Here is a 25,898-nt window from a genome sequence, read left to right as displayed (position 1 = left end):
TGAAAACCTCCTTCCATCAGCAAGGGCATTGAAGATGAAACGTGGCTGGGTCTTTCAGCATGACAATGATCCCAAACACACCGCCCGGGCAACGAAGGAGTGGCTTCGTAAGAAGCATTTCAAGGTCCTGGAGTGGCCTAGCCAGTCTCCAGATCTCAACCCCCTAGAAAATCTTTGGAGGGAGTTGAAAGTCCGTGTTGCCCAGCGACAGCCCCAAAACATCACTGCTCTAGAGGATATCTGCATGGAGGAATGGGCCAAAATACCAGCAACAGTGTGTGAAAACCTTGTGAAGACTTACAGAAAACGTTTGAGCTCTGTCATTGCCAACAGAGGGTATATAACAAAGTATTGAGATGAACTTTTGTTATTGACAATACTTATTTTCCACCATGATTTGCAAATATATTCTTTTAAAAATCAGACTGTGATTTTCTGGATTCTTTCCCCCCCATTCTGACTCTCATAGTTGAAGTGTACCTATGATGAAAATTACAGGCCTCTCATCTTAAGTGGGAGAGCTTGCACAGTTGGTGGCTGACTAAATACTTTTTTTGTCCCACTGTAGTTTAGCTTTTGAAATCATGCTAAAAGCACACATCTATCACAAAATACTGTGGTTGGTCCGTTTGCTCTCACAAATGAACCACACCAGAGTCCGCTTAAAAGCGAACCAAGACCCTCCTTTTCCCACCAGAGTTTGTTTTAACCAAACAGGTTAGGTGTGAAAGCACCCTTAGAAGCTCAGTTCCAAATGAGGAAATAAATACAACTGAAAATTCTTATGGTGACTATTTTGACCAGGACTGACATTTAAGAGACATTTAGCAATAATTACACATAGTGTAGTTCCTAAAAGGTGCAGTACCAACATTCTTTGATACTGTAGAAGGCAAGCATGTCCCCTCTCCACCTCAAGATGCTGATTAAAACAAGCTTAGACACCCCATAACTCTGCTGTTGTTGTCTGGTTGATGCAGATGCATATTACTTAATATACATCTGATTCTGTGTCCACCCTGCAGCTCTGGAGAAGATGTCACTGAGCAATGGACAGGAGAATGAAGGAGATACTGGGATCTCCAGTGAGACACCTTCACAGGAAACCCCTTCAAAGCCTCCTGAGACTGACTGCGCCTCCTAGAGTCTCAGCCGAGCCATTGGTATTTAGAGAGATGATAAGAGGATTGGTGGGAAAATCCCTCTCAAAGAACTGAATCCAAGAATTCTATGACAAGCCTAGGGACAAGGGGAAATTAACAGTTTTTTCCCTTTTTCCTCTTCGTGTTCCGGGGTGGTGGGATTTGGGGGTCTAGCCTCGGCATGTGGCGATGAGGGGTAATTGTAGTTGAAGTACATGTTTGAAGAAACCAGAGGTGTAAGATATGTAGAGGAGGAGTAATGGGACTTTTGGGGGGGTATTTTATTAAGATACTAATGGGAATTGATACCTGTATTTGAAAAAAACATCAGAAAGAAGGAACAGGGAGGAACAGGTCATTGTTGAAAATGTCTTTCAGGGGCCGCTTTTGGAGAGACACTAGAGTGTTTTCCTTTTGTTTGTATAGTTATTCATCTGGTCTTGACAATGCTATGACAAGACTATATTGTCCTACAGGGGCCGTGGAAGAGGCCAGGGAAATATCTCAAAAAGGAAGTGAATAAAAAAAATATTTTAATGATTGTTTTACAAAAAGAGAATAAATCCGTTAACAACCTTCTCAGATGTAAGTGATCATGGTAGGGAGCAAGGCCATTCATGCTCTTTCACATGAGCTGCTCAATAAAAATATCAAATTGAAATCCCAGTTATTAATGATATGTTCAGGGGGTCTTAAACCCCTTCAGAGCCCAGCATTTAGCAAAACAGTGAAGGCTATGTCATATGTCCATTTTAGGCTGAAGGGAACAACTTATTTTCCCTCCTTTTAGATATTTTAAAGCATAAAATACTAAACAAAAAAAGCATGTTATAACATCTAATGCCTGACATTGCAAATACTCTCCCAAGTCCTTGAGGACATTTTTTCAGTGTATTTGTCATACTAGTGTATGACCTCAAAACCCTGTCCTGGTATTGTATCCTGTTTATAAGGTGGTGACTATAGGTTAAAAATTCCATTGATCCGTTATCCAGCAATAGATTTTTGACCTTGTTCCATCACTAACATATTTTGGCATGTCACTGTATGTTGAATATACAGGGGTAGATACAATAACACTTGATATAATTGAATACAATCATTCTTAATAATCGGGTCTTTCTTAACTGTGTATTGCAGTATACTGTATATTGTTATTGTTTGTTATTGTCACACTACATTCTATTGTAACATGTATTTTGTCAGGAACACCACAAATTATAATGCAGTAAAATACAACAAACCACTCAAAACTGGGTAGCGCGTTGAATCAACCCCTCTGATACAGGCCTCACCAATGTATTGTTTGATGCAAAGATATTCAGTTGAAGACAATATTGTGCCCAGCGCTTGTATCATTTGTCACCACTGCTACCTGCCAGTGTTCTGTCTCAAAGGAACACGAATAAGTGGAACCCAACGCCATGACTCTGTGACCTTACACATTCACATATCAGTTTCTTTACTTTTTTGTTATTCTGTTTCCTTGGAGCTTGGTTTGTGTCTCTAAACTCTTCACATATATGATGTGCATCTTTATAGTTAATGTATTCAAATCAAGCAATTTATTTAATCTTTTAATAAAGTTTGGTTCCAATTTGGTTTATTTGTAATACATATGGAGTACGTCTTGCCTTTTTTTTATGTCTTCAGTCCCTTAAAACTTTATTTATCTTCTAAACTATAAGGTATCATTTTAAGTGGACTTGCAAGCAAGTTTGAGGGGGTCAAAGGTGACCCAAGGTGATCTGAAAACTATCAGCATTACTGAAAAGGGCTTTAACAGGCGGTTTAACAAATGGGCAGAATCAGATGCCCTCAGACATCGCACACTGCCAGGATGCGATCCAGCCAGGAAAAATATTGAACAATATCAAATCAGATTTGCTTAGATCAAGTTCATAATGAAATGTATTAAAAATAATAAATGTTAATGAAAATCCTAGATATAAATAAGCATATAGATATAGGATGCAAATGATCCAGTGTTTCTTTTCAGTATCTACTGTTTTATCCACACACCTTTACATTTGACAAGTGACCACTCAAATGCATAGGCGGTAATGCTATGCACCTCTTACAGCAATAAGGTGTAATGTCACCATGTAGACAAAGCACAACAACCCCTCAAAAAAATGTCCAAGTCCACAGAGACTCCACTAGAGGGCAGCATGAGACCCAGTATGATTTGTCATATTTTAAATTGACTGTTTTTGATATTAACTTGAGTACATACTGCATATGCACTTGAATTTTGGTGTAATTTGCATGAATTATTTAAAATTAAATTTGAAAACACACAGTGCCACCTACAGTCCAATTTGCTGCAAATTTGACTTGGTGAATATTAAACACATGGTGGATGTGCACAGCAAATATGATGAAATTTGAAAAAGTGTGTTGATGAGGTAATTTAAATAAAAAATTGTTGCAGCGCCACTGGATCATTGGATTCCACCAACCATTTTGCATGGGAAATCTGCAACTCATACTGGATCTCCCTATTTAATTCTATTACATTCAAAGAAACAATTTGTGAGCATTATTCTAAAAAATTACACTGTATAAACAAAGAGCAAAGTCATGTGGTTAGTGAATAACTGTATGAAATCAAGAAGGTGGTAGTTAAATCTTCTACCACAGACTAGCACCAAGCGCATTCCAACGCTTGATGGGAAAAATGTAATGGAGATATAGTGTGAAAGAAATGAAAGAAGTGTTCATATATGACCTCATCGACTTCTCTGATACTCTTGAGGAGCATGAAATCTGTCTGTTTTAAGTGCTCCAGCATCTGAAAGAGTATGGATTGAAATTGTCACCAGAAAAAGCAAATTCTTTCAAACTTCAGTGCATTACCTAAGCCATGTTGTTTCTGCTGATGGTGCATTCAAATGGTTGCAAACTGCAATTTCACCGCTAGATGCCATTAAATCCTACACAGTGGACCTTTAAAACCTAGCAAAAAACCTACTACTCCCAACTAGTAAAGCCTTTGAATTATCTCACTGCGGGATATCTTCCTCTTCATAGGTGGAAAAAAGGAAACCATCAATACCACAATCTAAAAGAGACTTTTGATTCTCTATGGACATCAGCTTGTCACCAGGCATTCAACACTCATCTATACAACTGTAAACTCACCAACACCCCTTCTCGAATTTAATTTGCTTACCCTAAATTGTGTATACAGACGCCAGCACCACGGGACTAGGTGCTGCCCTATTTTAAGAGCAAGAAGGGAAACAGAGAGCAAGATTTGCATTTGCAAGCCATGGCACTAACTCACGAGTCAAAGTTTTCAGCACATAAACTAGACTTTTTGCCTCTTAAATGGGCTATGATTAAAAAAAAATTCAATGATTACTTACATGGTGCTGATTTTACAGTTGCTACAGACAGTAATCCCCTCACCTACACCTTAACCACGGCAAAACTGCATGTCACAAGCTACCGGTGGCAATCTGATCTCTCCACCTACAACTTCAAGCTGCAATACCGAGCGCCATGAAACTAACTGAAAATGAGAATGAAATCAAAGATTCCTCTCCTTTCTAGACAACACATTCCAGTCTGACACAAGCACATCTTCAGAGATGGAGACACTCCAAGGTTTTCTAGAACTTCTCTTACGTCAAAAGGTCACAGTGCCCTCTTATAGCACAGGTGATCAGCAGTGACTCAGCAGTTTTCATATGCATTACATTAATTTGTATATACAGGTTTCATACATTTTCATTAAGAATTCTCCCACAGTTCCCCCTTTTTGATCTTAAGATCAACATCAACACAAAGCAAAATCACCTACACTAATATGGCCTATGAGTTCCCTCTTACACAGCCTAACAGTGGTCATAGGTCACAGACACACATTAGGCCAAAGATCCCAGTCCGAAAATGATAAATCAATACAACTCAAATGGGTAAATATAATATCACGATATTGTAACAAGATCTTTTTCATCAGCAAACACTCCCTTAGTCATTAGTTAGCTCAAATTCAAGTGGAAATGAAAATAAATCAACCTTTACAACTTTTACAGCAGCATAGAATTCATAGTTTCCTACCCCACTACAGATCTCTTAGTTGTGTGATTATTATGTTAAGGTACAGTGCACTCAAACATTGAATATAATAAATTACAACACCTTAAGACCATAAAACATTGTTCTTGTGTACCTAATAGTCCTTTGTTCTGGGCATCCTTAATAACATCATTTGCATTTGAAAATGAACAAACCTAACAACACATTCATTACTATCTGCTGATTTAAAAAAATCAATACTGGAACCATTATACATACAATAGATTCTAGGAATCTCCATACAAATGAAAAAAGAATCAAACTTGACCAAAGCAGTGTGAACAAATTGTGATTACTTAAAATTTGTTGTTAACCAACTACATCTCCCTCGGCTCTCGATGAATTTACAAATATACCCAAGGATTTTCTAGAGATTGAACATTCTCTTTTAGATTTCTTTTATCAAACTACTGTCTAATGGTGAACAGCTCAACTAGGTGATAACCTTCACTAGTGGAATCTGAATCATCATCTGAGTAATTGCATATTACAGGAGGAAAGTAGGTAGTGTTTGACTTTGATCAGGGGAAATCTCAAGAGTTTAAGGTTCGCTTAACCACAATGTTAGTAGTCTTTTTAGCATATCCTTTATTAACAGCGGATACACAGGCGCATAACACCATCAGTACCACTATTATCACTATCACAAAAACAAAACAGACAATAGAGGATCCCAGAGGCCCTAATAATCCCATTAGGTCACCTATTGGATCAAATCCATGTACTTTATGTAATTCAGCTACACCTTGTGCCATGTCCTGGACTAAATCAGCTACAGCATATTATGTAAACGCATTAAGAGATGGACAACAAAGAAGTTACATTAATTTTGGCAATGCTCACTTAACAATTATTAGTTTGTAAATTTTGCAATATTGGACTGTACATGAACCGTACAGGGGTTGGATCAGAATTAATGTAATTTTACAGAATGATACTAACAATAATTCATCAATATCTAGCACTGAAAGGGTATTGAACAATCTCTAATTTATCTAAGGTTCCTACAGAGACAAAACAGTTGAGCAACAGTTGAGTGTCGTGCTAAGCTAATTACCCTCTGTGTGCCCCTGGCCTACCTTGGCCACTAGAACGCGCATGTATAGTGAAGGTGGGCCTTCATTACTATGCTTCGATTTCACATAAGGAAATGAAAAATAAATAAATGGATTGTTTAATTTATCGTTTTAGTATTGTTGGTAGATTAACAAGGTTTTGCTAAGTAACACATGGTTCATCGATCAAAATAAATGCTTTTATTCTTCTGTCTGTGTTATCAGACTTCGTAATATTCATTGCAGCTGAATCGGGCTGATTGTGGCTGAGTGCTGGCACAGTCGGCTGTGTTCTGGCAGACGGCTCGTCAAAAGTCAGCCAGTAATGGTTGCCAGATTTGTCTAGGTTTCAAAAGTTTACAAACTTTTTTGTTAACAGTGTCACAGCTCTTGTCAATCAGATTTATTTCTCTTTCTAGTATCGGACAGCTGTGGCTTAGTGGTAGAGCGGGGCATCCACCAATCGGATGGACAGCAGTTCGATCCCGGCTTACCCCAGCCCACATGTCAAAGTGTCCTTGGGCAAGACACTGAACCCCAAATTGCTCCTGATGTGTAAATGCTTAATTAGTTTCTTTCAACTGATGAGCAGTTGGCACCTGCCATCAGTGTGTGAATGTGATGTGTAGTGATGAAGCGCTTTGTGTGGTATACAAGTACAGTCCAGTTACCTTGGAGTAGCTTAGAGACTTGGGAATAGCCATTTTAGGCTGAGAATTAGCACATTTAGCTGCATTTGGACCAGACGCCCAAACTTATACAGCAAGTAATATAAGTATTGAACACGTCACCATTTTTCTCAGTAAATATATTTCTAAAGGTGCTATTGACATGAAATGTTCACCAGATGTTGGTAACAACCCATACAATCCACACATGCAAAGAAATCTAACCATAGATGTCCATAAATTAAGTTATGTATAATAATGTTAAATGACACAGGAAAAAAGTATTGAACACGCTTACTGAAATTGATTTAATACTTCGTACAAAAGCCTTTGTTGATAATGACTGCTTCAAGAGGCCTCCTGTATGGAGAAACGAGTTAAATGCATTGCTGAAGTGTGATTTTGGCCCATTCTTCCACACAAACAGTCTTCAAATCTTGAAGGTTCCGTGGGCTTCTTCCTGATCTTCAGTTCTTTCCATAGATTTTCAATTGGATTTAAGTCAGGTGATTGGCTTGGCCATTCTAGTGGCCTTATTTTCTTTCTCTGAAACCAATTGAGAGTTTCCTTGGCTGTGTGTTTGGGATCATTGTCTTGCTGAAATGTCCACCCTCATTTCATCTTCATCATCCTGGTAGATAGCAGCAGATTTTTATCAAGAATGTCTGTACATTTTTCCATTCATCCTTCCTTCAATTATATGAAGTTTGCCAGTACCATATGATGAAAAACAGCCCCACACCATGATGTTTCCACCTCCAAACTTCACTGTTGGTATGGTGTTTTGGGGGTGATGTGCAGTGCCATTTCTCCTCCAAACGTGGTGTGTATTATCATCCAAAGAGTAAAATTTTGGTCTCATCTGACGAGACTATATTCTCCCAGTATGTCACAGGCTTATCCAAATGTTGCAGCAAATGTTGTGTGTGTCGCCGTTTGGTGAACTTTTTGTTGCACCTGGTTCCAGTGCCCAATTGCTGCTCCACGGCAGCCCCCTGTCCCTCGACTCTTTGCTCTTTGCCAATCCCTTGCCGCCACTGGATCGCAGTTGCCTCCTTTCCCGGCTGGACCGCAGCAGTACCAACCCCTTGCCGCCGCTGAAACACCGTCGCCTCCATTCCCGGCTGGATCGCAGCATCACCAATCCCTAGTCGCCGCTGGATCACAGCTGCCTCCTGCCCCGGTTGGACCACAGCATGCCGCAGAACCATCTGCTGGGTCGCAGCACGCCACTGAATTCTCTGCTGGATCGCAGCAGTATCCCAGACACTGGTTCTGCCAGCTCCTCTACCAGTCTCTCCATCGCCGGCTCCCTTTCCTGCTGTCCTGTTGCCGGGCTCTGATCTGGTTCTCCAGCCTCCAGAAAGGCTCCGCCTTCGTCGCCGGCCTCCAGATAAGTCCCGCCTTCGCCGCCGGCCTCCAGAGGAGTGTCGTCTTCGCCGCCGGCCTCCAGTAGGGTTTCATCTTCGCCGCCGGCCTCCAGAAGGTCTCAGTGTTCGCAGCCGGCCTCCAGAAGGTCTCAGTCTTCGCCGCCGGCCTCCTGTGACTCTGTCTTCGCCTCCGGCCTCCTGTGACCCGCTGTCTTCGCCACCGGCCTCCTGTGACTCTCCGTCTTCGCAGCCGGCCTCCTGTGACCTTCCTCCTGTGCCACTGGCATTCTGCCAGGCCTCCAGATGGTGTCAATCTTCGTCACAGACCTCAGGAGATCAGCTCTGCACCTGTCCAGCCTCCGGGCCATCTGCCCGAGGTCCTCAGCTCCGCACGTGTCCAGCCCCCGGGTCGTCCACCCGAGATCTACCACTTGGCTGGAACGTAACGTATAATTAGTGGGTGTTCTCTAGCGTCACGTAGTGGACACAGGAATGCAATGCATTGTGGTGTCCAGTACCAGTGGTGCTGGGAACCGTATTGAAATCCCTCAGATTTTTAGGGGTCCAAGCCCGAGTAGGCTGAGAACCACAAACGCAACGCATCGTGGTGCCCAGTATCAGCGGTGCTGGGAACCCTATTGAAATCGCTCAATCGCTTTTTTTTTTTTTCCTGTTGGTAGAAGTGGTACTGCAGCTGAGTTATGCAAGTGAAATTCATAGGGGTGGTATAGAACCATGCACACATCTCAGACACCAAAAATGACATATGTCAACCAGCAGATGGCACAATAAAACCTTACATGCACGCATTCCCTGAATTGAGCTGCATCTTGAGATATAGGCCATGCCTATGTCCACCTATAATTATTTTCCACAAAATCATGAAATGTGCAAAATCTACTTTTCAAACTCCTCCTAGACCGTGAGTCCAATCTGCATGAAATTTTGCATATAATCAAAAGTTATTAAAAGAATTTTGGTGCTCCAGAAAATGCACAAGTTATAAAGGAACAACTTAATGTACATTGCAGTGAAACAGGAAATTATGTCATATCACCACATAGGTTTGTCCAATTAACACGAAACTTGGGCCAGTACTTTCCCATTCCCCACTGAGGCTCTGTGCAAAATCTGGCATCAATCGGCCACTAAGTAACGTTACAAATACGAAAGGTTTGTATCTCGTAATAAGCTGCATGGATTTGTATGAAATTTGGTATGCACGATCTAGGGTCATGACTCAGTTGATGCCTAAAATTTAGTAATGATTGATACAAGTGGGCGTAGCTTATTACAACAAATGTATATTTCTACACGTTCACTTTCCAAACTTCAAAAAAATCACCCGTACGTCCTACAGAGCTGATCTGTTTTCAGCACATCCACTGTGACAAAAGTTTGCCTTACTGCAACCTATGATCAGTTAATAAGTCCGTCACTCTATATTTTTCAAAAAATTTAAAAATGTATTAATATCTTATATCTCCACATAGATTTGTCTGATTAACACAAAACTTGGCTCAGTAGTTTCTTATGCCCCACTGAGGCTCTGTGTAAAATTTGGTGCCAATTGGCCACTAGGTGTTGTTTGTCAGCGCATTTGTTTATTTGTGTAAGGACAGTCCAGAGATAGTCTATTTCTCAATTTGTCATTTATTAAAGCATTGGAGGAATAAAAGCATCTTGTACAAGGATCTTCTCTATTCAGTAAACCACAGTCAGCAAGCTGTTGCCAACATCCAAGGAAAGAGTACTCTTCTTAACATTTCACAGAGTTTTATAATAGAAATGTGCAGTTATCTGACTGGTTGTAAAAAGAAGGGGGGAAGCCGTGGTTTAGACTTGGCTGGTCCCAGCCTCTTGGCACACGATTCCACCCATCTTGAGGTGACAGCGCCCTAGGGGGAGGATCCCTGCACTTCCTGTTAGTGAGTTGTTGTTCTTGCGCCGCTCTCCATACAGTAACTGCTACATCTCCTTGTGGTCATAAGTACATAATGTCCTCAGCACTTAGTCATTCGGTCTGGTGCCACCTGGTGGCCGCTTCGGGTACTCTGACAAGTGGGAACACATCGCTGAAACTTTGAAAAATCGTAGCTCGGGCCCCGAGGGTCATGCGGGGACGCTGATTTTTTCGTGGGGTCCCGGGCAAAACTTAATGTGTATCACGTCGTGTCCAGGCCCCCGGGGGCCCCCGTTTGGGCGTGGTGGGGCCCCAAAATCTGGACTTTGGTTCCTTAACGCATGAATGGGCGAGGTTGCTAATGTCAGGGAGAGCCTAAGGCATGAAACTGACGGCATCGAACCCCAGACGGAGGATTTCGAACCATTCAAGACATCAAGGCTCTAATAGATGTCTCAGGACTCCAAAGCTTCCTGGGTGTGTGTAACTACTCCTGACAGTTCATTGAAGACTGGAGACCAGTCACCAAACTCCTCCGTAAGGATAAGCCCTTTGTGTGGGTAGAACTGCAAGAGCGCTCGTTTTGCAAAATTAAGGAAAAACTCTGCTATGCCCCGTGCCTGGCTTACAAGGAGTTCCACCTACCTTGGCACAAAAGCACGACACAGACAAGCGGGTCGTCGCCTATGTAATCCAACCTCCTAGCAGCGTTGATTAAGTTCTCCACCAGCAAAAAAGCTCTTCTTGCCACCGTCTGGGCTGTGGAACACTTCCGCAGTTATAGTGGGGAACCAGAAAGTTATCCTCAAAACTTGTCACCTTCCTTAACAGCCAACGGCTGAGGGAAGGACTGGTGTCCAGCAGCCGCATTGCCACCTGGATGATGGCGCTACAAGGCTATGACATTGAGGTCAAATATGCCCAAAACCCTCAGACATGCACACATACCCTGCACCTGGCTCTCAAACCTGGCGATGACGACTTAATCGCCATGCAGGAGTAAGACCCAGCTATTCGAGCCATCCGACAGCTGGTGTTGAACCCTCCACCTCCACCCTGCCACAAGACCCATCAACCAAGTCAACAGAGCTGCAAGCTCTCTGCCTCAACCAGGCGCATTTCAGGTTAGAAAAAGACCTGCTACTCTATATCTATTATTATTATTATTATATATATATATATATTTTATTTATTTATTTTTTTTAAATGGTAAAGGACCAACCTGGTGGGTGGTCCCAACAAACCATAGGGGGGGTCATGTTGGCGCACACACACGATTCCCCTGTTGGGGGCCACCGGGGCGACAAAGCTTCTTTCCACATCCTTTGGTAGGTGGGTTACTGGCCAAAAATGGCTCACAACACCAAGTCCTATGTCCAAGGATGGTTGCCAATTCCAGTTTTTTTTTTCCCAATTTTATCTATTACCAATATTTGTAAATGTTGCAGACAGGCTCTTAATGTATTTACTCCCCCCCCCCCTTAAAGGTTGATATGACAATGAAACATTATTACCAATCACAAATCTGTTATTGTTGTAGCATTAATGTTATATACAGCCACACCACTAGGCGCAGTTAGTAAAACATGAATGTCATCTAGATTATTAAACATTCTTGCTAACAATCTGCATGCCTCATAATACACAGCTTTTATTAAATGAGACTTTCCTGTACCTGCTCCTCCAGAAATAAATATATGAAATGGGTCAGGATTTTCCCTATTTACTTATCTAGGCACCATTGACGTACTTTGTAAAACACCTTTGCCTGTAGCGCAATTAATGAGTGCATAATAGAAAATGCTTCTGATCAATAGATTTTTTCTGCATTTGAAATTAAGCTGACATTGCCCTCCTTTTCTAGTGGCTTGTAAATCTGGAATTTCTTCTTTTTCATTAGGACACACAACCCTGTTAATACTCCTTTCTTCTAAACATTGTAATCGCTCAAATTATGCTTCAGGACAAAGAGCTGCCCATGTTTTCCAATCTGTGCTGATCTCCCCCTGCGACTTGTATTGCGCTCATGGGACTGTAGGTCCGACTTGCACTGCCTCCGTGGGCTGCATGTTGCGACTTGCACCAGAGGCCCTCTTAATACCTCGGGTCCAAGCCCGAGTGGGCTGGGAACCACGAATGCAAGGCATCATGGTGCCCAGTACCACCAGTGCTGAGAACCCTATTGAAATGGCTCAGATTATTATTTTTTCCATTGGTAAAAGTGGTACTGCAGCTTACACTGTAAGAGTTGTTATGAAAGTGAAATTTACAGGGGTGGTATAGAACTGTACACACACCAGACACCAAAACTGACACATCAATCAGCAGGTGGCGCTATAATCAAGGTAAACGCGTTTTGGCCAGTAACTCCCACATAGTATGTCGCATATTTGAAAACCTTACATGCACGCGTTCCCTGAATTGAGCTGCATCTTGTGATATAGGTCCGCCCATTTCCGCTTATAATTTTTTTCCTCAAAATCCCGAAATATGCAAAACCTACTTTTTCAAACTCCTAGGCTGTGAGTCCGAAATTTATTAAACAAATTATGTTACTCCAAAAAATGCGCAAGTTATAAAGGAACAACATCTTGTAGGTTGCAGTGATGTTATATCTCCACATTGGTACAAAACTTGGCTCAGTAATTCTCATGCCTCACTGACGCTCTGTGAAACGTTTGTTGCCAATCGGCTACTAGGTGGCAGTGGTTTTGCATTATCGTAGAAAAGGTTTCAGTCGTAGTCATCTGGACACTTTTTTCAGAATCAAGACATTTCGGCTCCCATGCGGAAGTCATTCTCAATTGTGAACGATAGAACACTCCTGGACGAATGAGGGACTACACCGTCTTTTTGCATTATCATGAAACATGCGAACATACATACTTTTTCAAACTCCTCCTAGGCAGTGAGTCTGATCTGCATGAAACTGTGCACATAGAATCTATGGACACTCATGATCAAAACTTATTAAAAGAATTTTGATACTCCAAAAATGCACAATTTTTAAAGCAAAAATTTCCTGTTTAGTGTTTGGGACGGTGTAGTCCCTCATTCGTCCAGGAGTGTTCTATCGTAGAAAAGGTTTCAGTCGTAGTCATCTGGACACTGTTTTCAGAATCAAGACGTTTCGGCTCCCATCCGGAAGTCATTCTCAATAGTGAGTGTTTAGTGTTTGGTTTGCTCAAATTAGAAAACAATCTTTGTTACTAGGTACTGAATAGTACACCAGTTGTGTGTTTTTATTTTCTAAATCAAGTTGTTTAGGACAAAAAAAACCCCCATATGACCATGCAACAATGTCTAGGGAAAAAAAGGTTTTTGCATTTTATCTATTTTACCAATACCAAGAAGCAAAGGCTCAACACTAATACCATGTAGTGGAGTCATGATATTGAGACTGACAGGCCCAGTTCCAATCCGGCCCCTACACTCTCTCCCTACCCACTCTCACTCCGTTTGCGCATTCGCGTGGAGAGTCCGCCAAATTAAGTGATGTTCCAAACCAATAAGCCTAAAGTGGGAGTGGATTATAAAAGACCTCTAACACCGAGTCTGCATTGATGCAGGCTTACAAACCACGCTACAAACCAAGCGCAAACAAAACCATTTAAAATTGTAAGGGAAATATAAATAAGTGAAATTACTCTACACATGAAACAATAAGTAGCACAAACACACAGCACCAAAAAATAAATAAATAAAAATGAACAAAAATGTTCCAAAACAGCAATTATAAAATAACATCTGTGAGATTCATAAATGTTTGTTTTAGTGACTTTTTGAAAGCAAATCTGTTTTTGATCTGTCTGATTGTGGGGAGCATATTCCAGGCCGAAGAAGTTCTATAAAGAACAGCCATCATACTGATGCGTCATATACCCTTCTTTTTCACAAAGAAGTGTGGTGTATTATTCCACATGCAGTTTTGCAAGACTAGATTTGAATGATTTGACTAAATTGTCTATGTTGTGCAATTTCAGGGACTGTGAAAAAAACCAAGAACCTAATCAAATTAAGAAGGGCAAAATGTACAAAAAACAAAATGCGTCCAAAGAAGTGTGGGAGTGAGTTTTTATTTGTTCAATTAATCATTTTTCCTTTCACAAGCTTACTATGCCATGAATGTAATGAGTGTGTCATGTCATTGCTCATACACCTAGGCTACATTTTGTGAATGTTGTGTATCCGATTACCTTTTAGATTTAATTACAGTAACCTTTACAATATCTGAAAGATGCTGATTGGACAATATACTGATAAATGTTCCTGTTTCCGTTGGAGAAAGGCGAGGGCGTCCCAAAGCTTGCCGGTGTAAATCCCCTCCCCCCTTAAGAGACCATCCACAGCTGCGAGTGTGACTCCACACAGAGTGCACTCTGTCATAGACTGCCCAAATAAGTCCCTTAAGGCTTGATCCAGAATGCTGCGGCATGTGTACTGACAAGAACTAGGAAGAGAGATCATATTTCTCCAATATTAGCTTCTCTGCACTGGCTCCCTGTAAAATCCAGAATAGAATTTAAAATCCTTCCTTACCTACAAAGCTCTTAATTATCAGGCACCATCGTATCTTAAAGAGCTCATAATACCTTACTACCCCACTAGTTATGGTTCCTAGAGTCTCCAAAAGTAGAATGGGAGCCAGAGCCTTCAGTTATCAAGCTCCTCTCCTGTGGAATCAGGTCCCAGTTTGGGTTCAGGAGGCAGACACCATCTCCACATTTAAGAGTAGGCTTAAGATTTTCTTCTTTGATAAAGCTTATAGTTAGGGCTGGCTTGGGTGAGTCCTGAACCATCCCTTAGTTATGCTGCTATAGGCCTAGACTGACGGGAGACTTTCCATGATGCACTGGCCTTCTCTCTCCTCCTAACCCTTTCCATTTGTATGCATTTTTATTCCATTAATGCATGTTATGAACTTGATATCTTCTCTCTCCCGTAGTTTTGTGCTTTCTCGTCTCTCTTCCTTCGCTCCTTCAGTCGCTTTCAGCAGGTGTTTCTGCCTCCAGAACTGCAGAGTCCAGACTCTGTGATTGTGGGCCACCTGCTGCCCCCGTGTTCCTGCTCGACAACTGCTGGTGGAGTTCTGGTGGGATTTGCTTTATGACCCAGAGTAATGTGAAGACAGGATGTTGGGGGAAGAGTTCCTCTCTGAGTCCTCACAGAGCTTACTTTCTTATATTATTTTATCAATAAAAGATGTTCATCACAATCTGCGCTGATCCACCACACCCCATATGTTTATGCTGTGTTCATGCTATATGGAGTGGAAGGTAGCGATGAAGAAGATTCCCATGTTTATCACGGTTGTATGATTGTGGAGTTGGCTGTGTGAGAATTAAGAAACACTTTGTGTGGTCAGTATAACACTGTATTCATTATATTTGCATTTAATTACCTAATATGTATCCAGCATCCATGTTTGTTTGCTTTTTCAGGAATATTATCTATTAAGATGCATTGCAATAATTGATTTTTTGTGGCTACTTGAAGCCAGAAGAACTCCACAGCTCTGACACAGCTCAGACATATTATCACCTTATGAAGTTGATATGGTTAACAAGTTAGCAAACAGTTGCCTATTTACACATCCAGCATACACAGAGCAACAATAGCATTCATTTGGAGTTGTGTCCACCCGATGAATGTCAGTCTAATATTCACTCTCCTTTTAGCTGCGTTTTGGTCTCCACCAACTTCTAAGAAAAATATCTGGCTCTTTAGCTGCTAAATGTTCACTTTTCTTCACCAGCTAGTCTCAAACTTTGTCTGTCGGCTGTTTGATGCTGGGCAGGTAGTATATATTACATGTTGTCATTTGATTTACTGTTAACATCAAAAAAATTGATTTATAGAGCTTTAATGTAAAAGCTTGGTGTATACTGGAGTTTTCCTGATCAGTGTTGGGCAGTAACGCATTACTTAGTAACGCGTTACTGTAATTTGATTTCTTTTTTAGTAACGGAGTAATTTAACGCGTTATAATTTTGAAAATAGTAATTAGAGTATAGTTACAGGCCCAGGTCAATTTGCGTTACAGCAGCGTTATATCGTTGCCGACAGAATGCAGAGTTTTATCATCTAGATTGTAAAAAGAAAAATATCTTTTTTTTCAAAGTAAGCGTCATGCATCATCCCTGCCTGTCGCCCATGCAACGTCATTTACCTGAGACCTACTGACTGGTAAGCGCCTGAGAGTGCGCTGACTTTTTTAGAGACTTTATTTTATTTTTTTGTTCATAGAGTGTGCAGATTCAGAAATACTAGTTAACAACATTAAAATGTTTTAAGTTAGGTTTATTTATATTATGGAATATGCAGAAAGAATTTGTTAGCCCAATATTTGAGTTACAGGGTTAAAAGGTCAGGAGAGACTGGCTTTGTTTATTTTCTAATTGGAATATTCAGAAAAGCAAGTAAAAATATTTGACAGTTGGAGTTAAAAGTCAAAAGAGACTGGCTTAGTTTTGTTTGTTGCAAGTGTGTGCACTTCCCAATAAAGTTTATTCACGAGAGAGCCAAAAAGGTTATTCTGTTGTTTTTTTGGGTGGGGGCAAGTAACGTAACTAGTAATGTAACTAATTACTTTTGAAAAAACTAATCAGAAAAGTAACTTGATTACTTTCAAAAGAAGTAATCAGTAATCAGTAATCTAATTACATTTCCAGAGTAACTTGCACAACACTGTTCCTGATCAATAGATGCAGTGCATCATCCACCGTATCATTCCACCTTAAAGGAATAGTTTAACATTTTAAGAATTACACTTAGGGCTCCAGCTTGCTCTGTGCAGCAACCCTGCGCGATCTCCTGTGTGGGTCTGTGCACACTGTCAACTGCTACAATACTCTGTGCGGGAGTTGCCATTGACACTGTAGTGGGTGCTGTGAACCAGTCTACAGAAAGCACACAGAAGGGGCTGTTGTAGAAGAAGAAAGCATGAAAAGCCAAACGTGATGGTTCTTCGCTAAAATTTTATAGTGGCTGTACAGTACGTTGCCACTGTACATCACATGTGCTGTTTTGTACTTGCTTTTATGTTATTCTGGTCTTTATAAATTAGCTCATTATCTGATTATCAGTGTGTTTTGGAAGGAGGCGGAAAAGGGAGTGATTGGCTCATTGGTCTGTGGGGACCCAGACCCAATCATCAAAAAGGAGCTACAGTACACGCAGTTAGCACAGCCACAGACCTGGGTGTTTTAAATTTCAGGAGGCACGCACTGGGGGGTAATCACAATACACTTTTGGGGGTACAAGTACGCCTCAATATTCAGAAAGAATCAAATTGTCCACCCCAATAATGTACTGATTTCTATGCTCTATACTATTTTATGCTCTTATAACATTTGGCACCAATCAACATTAATTTCCAGTGCAGTGAACCTTGAACGCAGTTAAGTAGAACGCATTGACGTTCCAAATTTGGATTCAAATGAGAGAGAATCACTGCTTGTTCGAGTCATTGCTAGACTGGATACTAGATTTATCAAGGCTTCAAAGCATAGGTTACATAATCGGTGACCTTATTTTTGTAATGTTTAAAAGCTGAACAGCGAAGTGAAGCTGGGGTGAGCGGGGTCTACACTCTACTAGTAAACAGCTGACGCAAGGTTCCAGCTGTCTCTCAAACTCTCGCGAGAAATTCACAGTCCCGACAAAACTAGTATCCAGTCTAGCCACAACCCCCAATATTCGTGCTTTGGTCATTACAATAACCATGAAAAGGAACAGTGACACACCATTTCACTTCATGTCCTCTCTCACTACATCCATAAATCTCCTCTTTGGTTGTCCTCTAGACCTCCTGTCTGGCAGCGCCAACCTCAGCATTCTTCTACCAATATATTCACAGTCTCTCCTCTGAACATGTCCAAACCACCTCAATCTGGCCTCTCCGACTTTATCTCAGAAACATCTAACATGAGCTGTCCCTCTGATGTACTCATTCCTGATCCTGTCCATCCTCGTCCCTCCCAAAGAGAACCTCAACATCTTAAGCTCTGCTACCTCCAGCTCTGCCTCTTGTCTTTTCTTCAGTGCCACTGTCTCTAAGCTGTACAACATCGCTGGTCTCACCACCGTCTTGAACATCTTTGCTTTCATTCTTGCTGATACTCTTTTATCACACAACACACCTGACACTTTTCTCCATCCGTTCCAACCTGCTTGCACTCGCCTCTTCACCTCTTTTCCACAGTCTCCATTGCTCTGCACTGTTGACCCTAAGTACTTAAAGTCCTGCACCTTCTTCACCTCTGCTCCCTGTAACCTCACCGTTCCACCTGGGTCCCTCTCATTGACGCACATGTATTCTGTCTTACTGCGGCTAAGCTTCATTCCTCTGTTTTCCAGAGCAGACCTCCATCTCTCTAGATTTTCCTCCACCTGCTCCCTGCTCTCACTACAAATCACAATGTCATCCGCCAACATCAGAGTCCATGGAGATTCCTGTCTAACCCCATCTGTCAGCCTGTCCATCACCAGAGCAAACAAGAAGGGGCTCATTGATGCAAACCCACCTCCACCTTGAACTCCTCTGTCACACCTACAGCACACCTCACCACGGTCTTACAGCTCTCATACATGTCCTGCACCACTCTAACATACTTCTCTGCCACTCCAGACTTCCTCATAGAGTACCACAGCTCCTCTCTCGGCACCCTGTCGTACGCTTTCTCTAAATCTACGAAGACACAATGCACCTCCCTATGACCTTCTCTGTACTTCTCCATCAGCACCCTCAAAGCAAATACTGCATCTGTTGTACTCTTTCTAGGCATGAAACCATATTGCTGCTCACCTCTGCCCTTAGCCTAGCTTCCACTACTCTTTCCCACAACTTCATTGAATGGCTCATCAGCTTTATTCCTCTGTAGTTGCCACAGCTCTGCACATCTCCCTTGTTCTTAAAAATTGGCACCAGTACACTTCTCCTCTATTCCTCGGGCATCCTCTCACTCTCCAAGATCTTGTTAAACAAACTAGTCAGAAACTCTACTGCCACCTCTCCTAGACACTTCCATACCTCCACAGGTATGTCATCAGGACCAACTGCCTTTCCGCTCTTCATCCTCTGCAACGTCCTCCTCACTTCACTCTTGCTAATCTTTGCTACGACCTGCTCCACACCAGTCACTTCTTCTACTCTTCGTTCCCTTTCATTTTCCTCATTCATCAACTCTTCAAAGTACTCCTTCCATCTTCCCATCACACTCCTGGCACCTGTCAATACATTTCCATCCTTATCTTTAATCACCCTAACCTGCTGCACATCCTTCCCATCTCTATCTCTTTGTCTGGCCAACCTGTACAAATCCACCTCTCCCTCTTTAGTGTCCAACCTAGCATACAAGTCCTCATATGCTCTTTGTTGGGCCTTTGCCACCTCTACCTTCACCTTACGCTGCATCTCCCTGTACTCCTGTCGACTCTCTTCAGCCCTCTCAGTGTCCCACTTCTTCTTAGCTAACCTCTTTCTCTGTATACACTCCTGCACTTCCTCGATCCAGCACCAAGTCTCCTTGTCCACTTTCCTCTTTCCAGATGACACACCGAGTACCCTCCTACCTGTCTCCCTGATCACAGTAGCTGTAGTGGTCCAGTCATCTGGGAGCACTTCCTGACCACCCAGAGTCTGTCTCAGCTCCTCCCTGAAAACTACACGACATGCTTCCTTTTTCAACTTCCACCACTTCGTCCTCTGCTCTGCCTTTGTCCTCTTCATCTTCCTCACCACCAGAGTCATTTTACACACTACCATCCTGTGTTGTCTGGCTACACTCTCCCCTACCACTACTTTACAGTCACTGGTCTCTTTCAGATTACAACGTCTACACAAGATGTAGTCCACCTCAGTGCTTCTACCTCCGCTCTTATATGTCACCCTATGTTCCTGCCTCTTCTGGAAGAAAGTGTTCACTACAGCCATTTCCATCCTCTTTGCAAAGTCTACCACCATCTGTCCTTCTGCGTTCCTGTCCTGAAGACCAAACCTGCCCATCACATTCTCATCACCTCTGTTCCCTTCACCTACATGCCCACTGAAATCTGCACCAATCACCACTCTCTCACCTCTGGGGATGCTCTGCATCACGTCATCTAACTCACTCCAGAATTTCTCCTTCTCTTTTAACTCACATCCTACCTGTGGGGCATAACCACTCACAACATTGAACATCACCCCTTCAATTTCCAGCTTCAGACTCAACAACCTGTCTGATACGCTTTCACCTCTAGAACATTCCTCACAAACTCCTCTTTCAGGATAACTCCTACTCCGTCTCTCTTCCTATCTGAGGCATGGTAGAACAACTTGAACCCTGCTCCTAAGCTTCTAGCCTTGCTACCTTTCCACCTGGTATCCTGGAAACAAAGTATGTCCACCTTCCTTCTCTGCATCGTGTCAATCAACTCTCTAGCCTTCCCTGTCATAGTCCCAGCATTCAAAGTCCCTACTGTCAGTCCTACAGTCTTAGCTTTCCTCTTCTCTCTCTGCCTACGAACACACCTTCCTCCTCTCCTTCTTCGTCTTTGACCAACAGTAGTCCAATTTCCACCGGTACCCTGCAGGTCAACAGCACCGGTGGCGGTCGTTGTTAACCCGGGCCCCGACCGATCCGGTATGGAAGTCGTTTTCACGATTCGCATTATTAATTTGGCATGTGTTTTGCGTCGGATGCCCTTCCTGACACAACCCTCTGCATTTATCCAGACTTGGGACTGGCACAAGAAGACACTGGCTTGTGCCCCCTTGTGGTTGCATTGTGAGAGTCCAGGTAAGCTCGCTTTCAAATGTTTTACTATTGTTATGCAGCTGTCAGCGGGTTTGCTAACATGACTGACACAGCTGAAACCCACCAGTTCAGACATTTCTTACATAGTTAACTTACATAACTACAACACACAATAATTGTGAACAAACTTAGTCAAAATTACTACACTGACATGAGCTGATTATTACGTATATTGACTCTATTTCTTAGCGTGTGTGTTTGTTGGCTTTTTTCAGTTGTGAACTCCATATGGAGATACTTTGTTTTTGCACTATTCAGTATTTAGGCCAAAACACCAGCGTTAACGATATATCATTCAGCGTTCATACAGATTAGATTGGTATAATTCTCTTCCTGGTCTGAAAGAGTACGTGGTGCTGAGTTGTGTAACTTTACACTTTGTTCAGGACGTGTCTGCGTTGTAGCTACAGTGATGGGCATTTATGAACAGCGTTTTACTATTTTTTTTTACTTAAAAACACCAGAAGATGACCTAGGTGGGGTCAGCGGGCATTTGCAAGGCTGTTTTCTGGGCTATATGCATTAGATGGGTTATTTTTCAGCAACAAGTGAATCACAGGCAGTATCAAAACTGTGTGGCAGATTTGGCCTATAGATGAGGTTTTAATTCAATTCACTTTTATTTATATAGTGCCAATTCATAACAGAAGTTAGTGGCAAGAAAAAACTTCCCTTTAACAGGCAGAAACCTTGGACAGAATCAGACTCAATGGTGGGCGGCCATCTGCCACTGTCATGTTAGGTTTTGTGAGAGAGAGGTTTTGGGGGAGAGGGAGGCACAATGCAAATACCACCTAGAATTTTAAAATAGTAATAATGTAATGGTAGTGGTAATATTAATAAAGTAATAATAATAGGAATGACAGTCATAGGAATAATAATGACAATAATAGTAACAGAGCCAATAACAACAACAACTGTAGTAGCACTTGTCGAGCAGGAACACGGGGGCAGCAAGTGGCCCACAACCACAGATCCAGTCTCTGCAGCTCTGGAGGCAGAAATACCTGCTGAAAGCGACAGGAGAGAGGAGAGAAACGAGAAAGCACAAAACTACGGGAGAGAGATGTCGAGTTAGTAACATGCATTAATGGGATATAGATGCATACAGATGGAGAGAGGACAGAGGTGCATCATGGGAAGTCTCCCAGCAGTCTAGGTCTAGGTAACAGCATAACTAAGGGATGGTTCAGGACTCACTCAAGCCAGCCCTAACTATAAGCTTTATCAAAGAGGAAAGTCTTAAGCCTACTCTTAAATGTGGAGATGGTGTCTGCCTCCCGAACCCAAACTGGGATTTGATTCCACAGGAGAGGAGCTTGATAACTGAAGTCTTTATAAGATACAAATAACTACTTTTGTGTTTTGTGCTGTTATGTGACTTCCTGGACATACCCTAGTATAGAGTATCCCAAAAAGTTGCCCTGTTTTAATGTTGTAAACATAACTATATTGGCACCTATACAAGACTGCTGTGCTAAAATAAGACAACATTCACATAATTTAAAAGTAACTCCAGACTTTCTGTTTTAGGCTGCAGTGGCTGAAAGATTGTTAGACAAGTTAAAATATAAGACAAGATAGAACTTTATTCATCCTTAAGGAAGTTTTTCTGCTCAAGATGCATGACAATAAATAATACAGATAGTATAAATATACTAAATCAACAAACCTGGTGAAAAGAAATATACATTACATACTAAAATAAAAAAGAATAAAATAAACTAGAAGTAAAATTAGAAAAAAGAGAAAAACAATCGAGATGCAATGAGGGTACAGTTTATTAATGGAAGTAAAGTTATCAGTTACAGTGTTCCAAATTACAAGCAATAAATAAACTGTACAGAAAGGTGCATATATGTTAATCTGTTACTATGTAACTACACAGCTGGAAAGATGTCTCTGTGTTTCCAAATTGCCATGTAAAAAAATGTACAGAAAAATGCATGTTTCTATGTTATAAATCCTGCAAATTACAAGCATATAAATATAAAGTATGAATTGAAAATAAAAAATATATCACTGAATGAACTGCATAAAGGCGTGATCACAATGCCAGTAGAAAAGCAAATAAAAACAGAAGAGAAATGGGAATAAAAACAGTGGATAGGTTTGAGGTACAGTTGGGTGAAAAGGAAAAACCTGAATAAATGAGTTGAGAAAAATAACGAATGCAGATGCTTCCATACAGGTGCATTGCATGGTACAATTAAGCATTTAACATCCAATCATGCTCTGTGGCATGTATAAAAAGGCTGAGCAGGCTTAGTTAATTCTGATTTTGCATCAAGGTGGCAAGAGGAAAAGATGACTTTGAAATAGGGTTCATTGTTGGGGCACAGATGGCAGGAGCTTCAGTCACAAAGACTGCTCAACTGTGTTGGGATTTACAATGTTTAAAGGGGGCACCTACTTGTGTAGGTGCGATCAATTGATTATCAGAATTATCAAAGATAATTATAAATAACTTTAATTTATAAAGTCCTCGGGGCACCACTCTTCTTGAAGAAGAGAAATGATAGCCAATTAATTGATTGAGTCTCCTAAAATACACTAAACTATCAATTTGGAACTCAGATTAATAATTAATTAATAACTATAACCATAATTACCATTAATAGCTAGTAGGTTGAAGGATTTGTAGCTCAACATAACAGAGGTTGGTAAATTACTCACTCTTGTGCAACATTAAAGAAACCAGCATAATTATACACAAGCATTTATTTAAAAGATGAACAAAGCAAAAACACACAATATGAAGGCTAACTCTAAATACAATAAACAACAGAACAAAAATGTGTGAGTGTGTGTTTGTGTGTTTGTGTATTCTGCCTCCGTATGTCTCGCGTGCACGAGCCTGAACCCACAAGGTCAGAAACAAAGAAACATGAAGCGGCAGCTTTCCACCGTGTCTAGTTCTGTTTGAGTCAAATTAGAGGTGTATGATCTGTTTAGGATAATGGTGCTAAGTTAGTTAGTTAGCTTGCAAAGACTCTGTCTGTGTGGAGCATAACATAAACTAACATCAACTTAAAGTGTGGCTGCCAAATTAACAGAAGATCACAACAATAAAACCTCAAACCAAAGTACACTCAATCCCATGCCCAGTTGTTACGTTACCCGTACATGGGAGGGAAAGGGGTGGCTTTGGTACTGTTGTTAGCTGGTGGTCAGTCTGTTGTAGACGAGCCAAGCTGGGAAGAATTATAGTTCCGCTGTGGAAGCATCTTTTGCTGTGCAGTGTCCGCTTGTAGAGAATGGAGGAAGCCGGTCGCTCCGTCTCTGGTTGTCCTTACAGAGTTAACCGCATGGCGTTAACTTGCTTCATGCTCCTGTTAGCATGTGAAGTTAGCTTGCAGGCTTTGTGCAATAGCTGTTGGCGCTAAACTTTGGTTCTGCTGTGTGTTTCTGCTCTGAGCAGATTACACGGTGAAGCCGGGAGGAAAGAGTTCAGGTGGGTGTCTGCTGGTGAGCAGACACTGAGAGGGTGACAGCCATGGACTTCCGTTGCAGTGAAAGATTCTAGGAGAAAGAGACAGAACAAAGCATCACTGACCCTTTTATTGACCTAGTGACATCTGGGTCACATGGTAATATGTTAGTGCTTGCATACTGTAATATTTCCCTGGAAAAAGTTTCAGCACGTCCCTGTAACCATAGTAACTCACTGTCACTCCTGCTGGCCTGCGCATGGTGCAAGAGGAGAGGGAGAGACACTGCTGCCAGAAGAGCTACTGACTCTTGTCTGTCTGTGCGCTGTCAGTGTCCTCTTTTTGTGCCGTTATCAGTTATAAATTAGTTTTGTTTTGTTCTGCGTGAGAAAATGAATGTGTGGCATGCAGAGATGTGGAAAAAAGTGAAATGGTTAGATGAGTCATCCTTCATCATATTCTCAACAAGTGGGCGAGTGCATGTGTGGTGTACACCAAGATAACTGTACAGGCCTGAGTGCTTGACCCCTACAGTGAGGGGATCCGGTGGTTCTGTTATGCTGTTGGGGGCATTTTGCTGGCATGGTTTGTAGGGATGCACCAATCCACTTTTTTCAGTTCCGATTCCAATACCTGAATTTGATATCTGCAAATACCAAGTACCGATCTGATGCTGGTGTTTAGCGTTTTTAATAAGCTGTATGCCTCACTGTGTGGAAAAGACTGGGATCATTCTTTTATGTAGAAGGTAACATCAGGCTTGACTTAAACAAGCCTAACTATGTCAAACAAAATGTATCAAACAAATACATAGATTTACTGATTTGTTATTTATTATTAAAATAATAATCGTGCACCAGCAACTTGGTAAAAAATCTTATATATATTATCAGGAATTACAAGTCAAATGTAAACCTTGAAAATGCAGCAACAAATTGGTCAGTAATTAATATTCCATCATAAAACAATACAACTGCATCAAAAAGGAACAAAATATAAGAATGCCAGGGAACCTTGGAGTTTTGTGATGACGTTTAAGTTTCTGTTTGAATATTACTGCGTTGTTAATAAAGTTTTTAAAAAAGGAAGGAAAAAAAGTCTGAGCGTCGTCTGTAATGTTACCATAGCACAAATCCAAGATGTTTTCCCTTCTGGTGGGAATGCTTTCTCTTCTGGTACATACTGTTGAAATGATGACAGAACATTGTCCAATCTGCAACTGTTATTATCCCCAAAGATAAACACAGAAGCGCCAGAATACTTATAGCTTATACTTATATACCCAATATAGCTTTAGCATCCTCGGCTCCCAGCTCTGCTGCTGCCTTGGTGTTAACCCTAATTTCCCATGATGCCTAGTGCTGGACTGAGAGGTTTGTTAAGTTTGCTGTTTAATGTTCCAAAATGTAAATGCTACTTTTTGTTAATGTTTGTAATGTGTCTG

The 25,898-nt window shown here is 41.5% G+C and overlaps 2 protein-coding genes across 6 annotated transcripts in view; both read left to right on the top strand.

The window, feature by feature from the left end:
- gopc (golgi-associated PDZ and coiled-coil motif containing) overlaps nt 1–2,759 on the top strand; it is a 31,457-nt gene extending 28,698 nt beyond the window's left edge. For all 5 annotated transcript variants that reach the window (XM_044168761.1, XM_044168760.1, XM_044168763.1 and 2 more), the window contains one exon: nt 1,026–2,759. In XM_044168761.1, coding sequence (XP_044024696.1) covers nt 1,026–1,144 — 119 coding nt within the window. In that variant the 3' untranslated portion in view covers nt 1,145–2,759. The remainder of the gene's footprint in view (nt 1–1,025) is intronic.
- A 9,532-nt stretch (nt 2,760–12,291) lies between these two features.
- ube2j1 (ubiquitin-conjugating enzyme E2, J1) overlaps nt 12,292–25,898 on the top strand; it is a 79,197-nt gene continuing 65,590 nt past the window's right edge. Inside the window, exon 1 of the mRNA XM_044170118.1 lies at nt 12,292–12,465. Coding sequence (XP_044026053.1) covers nt 12,292–12,465 — 174 coding nt within the window. The remainder of the gene's footprint in view (nt 12,466–25,898) is intronic.

This window comes from Siniperca chuatsi, linkage group LG16, assembly GCF_020085105.1.
Source record: "Siniperca chuatsi isolate FFG_IHB_CAS linkage group LG16, ASM2008510v1, whole genome shotgun sequence".
Taxonomy (NCBI): Eukaryota; Metazoa; Chordata; class Actinopteri; order Centrarchiformes; family Sinipercidae; genus Siniperca; species Siniperca chuatsi.
The sequence above is the reverse complement of the archived record's forward strand: the minus strand, read 5'-3'. Positions and strand labels throughout refer to the sequence as shown.